The 6,465-nt window shown below is 44.8% G+C and overlaps 1 protein-coding gene across 1 annotated transcript; it reads right to left on the bottom strand.

Annotated features, from left to right (window-relative positions):
- Positions 1-344: 344 nt before the first annotated feature.
- Positions 345-1,192, bottom strand: LOC140890201 (uncharacterized). The gene is made up of 2 exons (XM_073297958.1): positions 991-1,192; positions 345-946 (listed from the first exon to the last, which is right to left on the bottom strand). The coding sequence occupies exons 1-2, from the start codon at positions 1,190-1,192 to the stop codon at positions 345-347; spliced, it is 804 nt and encodes a 267-aa protein (XP_073154059.1).
- Between the last annotated feature and the right edge of the window lie 5,273 nt (positions 1,193-6,465).

The following is a 6,465-nucleotide window of genomic DNA, read 5'->3' as shown; positions in this document are numbered from 1 at the left end:
AAAAGACGACAGCACGTACCTCCTCCAAGGAAGGTGCGGCGGCAAAGCTATGGTTCTCCTCCTCCGAAATCTCCAAGGAGAAGCCAGAAAAATCCGGAAGATCCAGGACAAAAGGATCTCCAGTGAGGAGGCGCTCGAAATAGGCATCCCCAGACTGCTTGATGAGACCAGGAGAGGTGAGGCAATTACCATCCTCCCAAATACGAAAGATCTTATTAACCACATTCTTCTTCTTCACCATGTTGTGGAAAAGCTTCGTATTCCTCTCCCCGTCCTCAAGCCAATTACAAGCAGCTTTCTGCTTCCAAAAATTCGCTTCCATAGCGGTGACTCTAGACAGCTCCTCATTGCATCTGGACAAGAGGGTTCCAGCTATGCTCAGAGGGATCCGCTTCACAGGCAGCCTCAGCCAGTCTAACCGACCTCTCCGCCTCAGCGATCTTATCAAAAAGGTTCCCAAAAACATCTCGGTTCCACCACTTGAGGTGGCCCTTCAACCGTTTCAGCTTGGCAAAGAGCCTGGGCATGCCTTGCAAAGAGCAGGGCATGTTCCAGTTCAGCCTGATGGTTTGAAGGAACCCCGGGTGCCGAGTCCACATGCTCTGGAACCGAAACGAGCTCGGCCCCCGAGCAAAGATAGGAGCAGACACCAAAAGAGGACAATGATCCGAAACCGTGCAACTGAGGTGTTCAACCCTGATAGAGTTGAAATGGTCACCCCAATCCACAGAAACAAAAACTCTGTCAAGACGCTTCCAAATGGACTTATTCGTCCAGGTGAACGAAGAGCCCTCAAAACCAGCGTCAACCAGCGCAGACTCCAAAACAAAATGATTAAACTCGTCCATGGGGAGCTGCCTCCCACCAGAAGAGCCAAGACACTCGGAGGCATCCCTCACGACATTAAAATCCCCCCGACAAGCCAAGGACCACCAACAGGCTTGACCTGCAGCAAAGAAGCCCACAAGTCGCGCCGTAAAATGTAGTCACACTTGGCATACACGAAAGAGCAAAAAACATGGGTCGGCAAAAAAGGATCCGACACGCGAAGATGGAGGAATTGAGCGTGATCAAGGACACACTCCGCCTTCACATCGTCCGCCAAAAAAACCCAAATATGACCAAAGACATTCGATAGAACTCTCTGGAAACCAAGGCAACGGGTCATGAAGCGCTGGTCAAGTGCAATCATCGGCTCCAAAATAGCCAAGATCTTGACACGCTTCTCTTTCACCAAGACATGAAGCCTCTCCTGGGACTCAGAGCTCCTGAGTCCCCTGATGTTCCAAATTAGGCACTGCATTTGGAACGGGTGGAGTAAGGCCCCGTCTTCTTTCTAGACTCCTGGCGAGTCTGCTGTCGCTTCATGTCAGAATGAAGCGTTCTCTTGGAGGGTGAGATAGAAAAATCAAAATCCTCATCATATCTCCCAAAATCTCTCCCATCACACGATTCAGTCCCACAGAAGGAACTTGAGTCGTCCTCGCTGACAAACTCAGTGATCGGATCAACGTCCTGACAAATAGTACCCTGATGAGAGACAAGCCCCTCAAAGGACGGGGCGGAGGACTCCACAGGAGTCCCAGGAAGCGAGGGGATGGAGTGGCTACTGTGATTCAAAGTACAAGTATCAGTAGCCTCAATGGCAGGCACAGGAACAACCTGCGGAAAACCAAGCTCCATCTCACCAACCACTGAAGGGGCACCAACCTCTTCCTCCACCTGACGAGCCCAAGAAAGGGCCAAGCAGGGGTCAGATCCCTCATGGGGAGTGACAACAGACTGCGGGTCAGGAGCACCAGCATCTCCTCCCATCGCAGTATCACTGGACCCAGAAGCAATGTCCTTAACAACATCTCCATCCACATGGAGATCTGGACTCTGCTCAGTAGACTCGAAAGGAGCCTCAGTCCTCAACTCAGAGCGACAAAGATCAGGCTCCTCAGGTAAAGACTCAAGAACTTGGAAGGCATTCTGATTACGCGGGACAGCCTGAGGAGGTGGCCGCCGCTGCTGGTTACGCCTTTTCTTCTAGGTGGTCCAATTTCCCGCCCCGAGGGCAAAAGGAGTAGGGCCTTTCGGGGCCACTGAAGGACCCGCCTCCTGAGGCTGCGGAGGAGGGTTCCCGATCACAACATTTTCCTTCCCAATGGAAGGCTTTGGACGAGGAGGTCTTGGGTTCTTCCCGTGGGAATAGCACACAGAGGTAGAATGACCCAACATCTTGCAATCAGTGCAGAAGGACGGGACCTTCTCATAAACTACCTCTATCTCTTGGGTGTGCTCACCCCATCCAACCCACACATGCTTAATTCGCTCGTCAAGCACATTCATTTCCACACAAACACGGGCAAAAGACCCTCTCGATCTCTCCGCCGTCTGCTCATCCAATTTAATTGGATTCCCAAGAATTCTGGCGATGACATACAGGCTCTTCTTGTTATATAAGTGCAATGAAAGCTCAGGAAATCGGACCCAGACAGGGGCAAAATCCCTTCGTCCAAAGACGAGCAAAATCCTCTTCACAAGAAAGAGTGATGACCAAATATCCCCGAGGGAGGAATTTCAAAGTAAAAGAAGTCTTAAAACCCATTTGAGAAAAGGCAGTTGAAATCATGCTATTGGGAGCAGTGGACCGATTCCCCGTAATTTTGCCCACCAAGGAAAACTTAAAAGGCTCAATAAGGGATGAAATTACCTCATTCGGAAATTGAATACCCGGTTTTCCATCCCGAAAAGTCGACCCCGGAAGATCCTCCATCGAATTGATCACATCTGCAAAGCTCTTCCTCGAAGCTCGAGGAGATGGAGGCGCTAGAGCATCCCGAAAATAAACAGGGACAGAATCAACAATTTTGGAGGTAGAGTTGACAGGCTATTTTGACTTGAGGATCCAAGTCAACCATGTGGACTTCTCCCTCTCCAATTTTGACTACAGAGTCAATAATTTTGACCGTGTTGACTGCAGAGTCAACAATTTGGACTTCGTTGACCAAGGGGTCAACAATTTTGACCGAGTTGACCAAGTCAACCATTTGACCAGAAGCTTGACCAATTTTGACCACGGGGTCAATGATTTTGACTGGGTTGACCACGAGTTGACTCGCAGAGTTGACACAGTGAGTGTGGCCGCGTGACTCGTCCGATTTGACTCGGGAGTCACCGATCGGAGTACCGTCGAGGGCCGGCGAGGTGGTGGAGAACACGAATTTGGGGTCCATGTGTGCAGACTCGTGCGGCAGGAAAGTGTTAAAAGCCTGACTCGGATCGAAACTCGGCGAGGGGGCTCGGATTTGGGCATTTCCGATCGACGGCATAAAACCAGAAATTGAGGGATGGGAAATGAAGGTAGGGTTCAGGCCATGGTGAGGGATGAAGGAATTGAAAAAAGGCGGAGCCACGGCGGAGAAATTAGGGAAGAAGATAGTCGGGGCTAGGGTTTCAGGGCCACGAATGGTAGAGGGGAATTAGGATCAAAACCTCGTTCTCTAACCATGCTCTTGCTCACCATGAGAGGATAATTCTTGGCGGCCTCCTCATCCCAAAAACGATGAGCATCGAAAGTATCGGACGAAGATGCCCCCTGCTTTTGTTTCTTTCTCGATGCCATTACAATATTCTAATCACAATTCAACCAAGCAATAATTAACAGCAATGCACCACTTCCAACAATGGCGTTCAAGCCTCAACCAATCAACATAATTCTGCCACACCACACAACCAACAATAACACTTCTAACAACCCGAGATAGCACAAATAACCCTATGATTCACAAATCTCCAACGAAATCTACTAATATGTCTGATAATCACCGATGAATTAACAAGTAAACATGAATCCAACCCAATTCAACAATAGGACCAATGAATCTCGAATCCCTAGTGTAAAAAATTTCACAATACCTCTGTTGGATAGCAACGATTCCGGAAATTATAGAAGATAAACTCGCGATCCTTCCTTGAATTCGAACCAACGCGGCAACTGAAGATGGATTGAAATCCCCCCAAACTCGAATAACCCTAGCTACGAAAATATTGGAACCCGGATGACTAAAATTCAAACAAGTGCTATGAAAGGATGAATATGTGCGATTGATGGTGTAACCGAGATTTTTAGGTGGGAATTTTTTCGATTTGCAGGGGCGGGTCGCGTGGAGGCGGCGAACAAGGCTGGGAATTATGAAGATTTGATGAATGAAATCTGAGATCCCCTCTTATTTTTCAGAATTTTCGTGATAGCGCTGGAGCGCTACGTATTTGGCGCTGCAGCGCCAAACCTTCGACTTTTGAACTCACAGAATAGCGCTGGAGCGCTGGATGGTCAGCGCTGGGGCGCAAAACCTTTGGCTTTTGAATTCATAGAATAGCGCTGGAGCGCCTGAGCTTCGAATTTTTGCACTCCAAAGTATGATTTTGCACATAAAAGTACCTGCAATAAAACTCTTAATTAGGACCAAAATTAGTAAAATAAATAAAAAGACTGAAATTCAATAAAATTAACTAAGAAAATAAAATAAATAAAGATAAAACAAAATTTAAAAAAAATTGGGTTGCCTCCCAAAGAGCGCTTGGTTTAACGTCGTCAGCCCGACTTTTCTGGAGTTCTTATGCAGGGTCGATCAAAGCAACTTTCTCCATGTTCCGCACTTCATTGCCAAAGTAATATTTCAACCTCTGCCCATTGACTTGAAAGGTTTGACCATCGTGACAGCTCAGTTCAATGGCTCCATAGGGATGCACTTTCACCACGGTGAACGGACCAGACCATCTCGATTTCAACTTACCTGGAAACAATCTAAGACGAGAATTAAACAATACTACATGCAGTCCATAGGCTAAATTCTCGCAACTCTTCTCCACTAGTATATTGGGCAACTGAGACTCGGTCAATAGGACTTAATTGGCTCATAATGTAAGGCCTGGCTCCTGGCTAAAAATAAAGAATAAGAATTCAAATTAAGGAGTAATTTATATTCATGCTTAAACTCTAATTTCAACTCCTTTTCTTTCACACTTTCACACTTAATTCTTTTTTTTTTTTCAATTCACTTCACTGATTCAACTTTTTCTCACAACTTCTTTCACAACTTTTTCAAATTTTTTTTCTTTCTTTCTACTACCTCTTTTAATCTTTTCAATTCATCCACCACACCATTCCATTTTCACAAATATCAACTAGGAGCATAAAACAATTTAGCATTCAAATTACTCCCTTAAAGGTAGGAAATAGTGTTTAGACTATTTAGGTAGTCAATGTAGGACCTTGAAATAATTACGAATGGGGTTTAGTCACACGTTTACACGCATGCCATTCGATTTTCAATAAGCTCAAATAAGGTACTAGGGATCACATAAATAATTAGGTAGCTTGAAAGGCTCAAACGAATTCAGAAAAATTGCCTAAATCATTCCTAATCTCAGTTTTGCCCGTATTTTGCCTCGAAGAGTGTTCGAACTAGTTCTAGACAAGTATCAATCCACGATTAATTCATAAAAATTTCAATCAGTGCAGAAAAAATAATCATCAGCAGTTAACGATGATTTTCAACAAATTTCAGATCATGTACCTCAATGTACTCATATAAGTGTAGGCTCAAATAAGCGACTAAGATAAAATTATTTCAATTAAAATCAGGCCCAATATCTCAAACAATGCCTCAATCATATCTATGTCTGTATGTCTCAAAAATCAGATTCAAGTATTAATCACAGAGTATATAGGAAATTATTCATTCAATTGGTTTCATTTTTTCAAAAATATTTGTCAGATAGGTAGACAATCATGGATTTCAGTTATAGCACAAAAATATTTTTCATCAGCCATGCATCCACATCTTTCTTGACTCCTTTTCAACTCAACTCAACAAAAACAACAAAAATTTTATCTATGAAGCACACTATAAAACTCAACTAATCAACTAAATCATTGCACAAAATGATTCATCCCCCCAAACTTAATATAATCATTGTCCCTAATGATTAAAACAATAAAAATAACAAGGGACACGGGACGCGTACCTTCGACACCGAGCATCAGTACTCGATGTAACCAAAATTATATTCATGTAAAATAGTTTCACAACTGCAATGCCATGGTTAAAATGGTTGAGAAGCACCACATGAACATCCAAATGAACCTGAAAATAATACATGCACACCATAACACACAAAAGTAAAATCATAGCAAGCAAGATAGCTAAAAAAAACACATAGAAGCCTGCTGGAAGTGCACTATCGCATGTACGGAGCAGCTGGTAAAACACGATCATGCATGGTATTGCTGCTGAAAATTCGTTTGCTCAAGAGGAGGCTGCGCTGAAGAGGTTATGTTCGCAAGGTGGAGATGCAGCTGGTTGTGCAATTGGGTAAGCGCAGATGGCTGGGGAAGTTGGGATGCGCATGGAAGTTTAGCTGCGGTTGCATGCTTGAACATGGACCTGCGCAGATGAGGTTGGTTCGCACAAG

This window comes from Henckelia pumila, chromosome 3, assembly GCF_033568475.1.
Source record: "Henckelia pumila isolate YLH828 chromosome 3, ASM3356847v2, whole genome shotgun sequence".
Lineage (NCBI taxonomy): Eukaryota > Viridiplantae > Streptophyta > Magnoliopsida > Lamiales > Gesneriaceae > Henckelia > Henckelia pumila.
Note: the sequence above shows the minus strand (reverse complement) of the source record. Positions and strands in the feature narration are given on the sequence as shown.

Bases quoted from the DNA above. Each gene is read 5' to 3' on its own strand.
- LOC140890201 (XM_073297958.1), bottom strand. From the start codon at position 1,192: ATGATTGCACTTGACCAGCGCTTCATGACCCGTTGCCTTGGTTTCCAG. The intron at 947-990 runs GTGACTACATTT...TCTTTGCTGCAG, and splicing joins CTCTTTCGTGTATGCCAAGT to GTCAAGCCTGTTGGTGGTCC.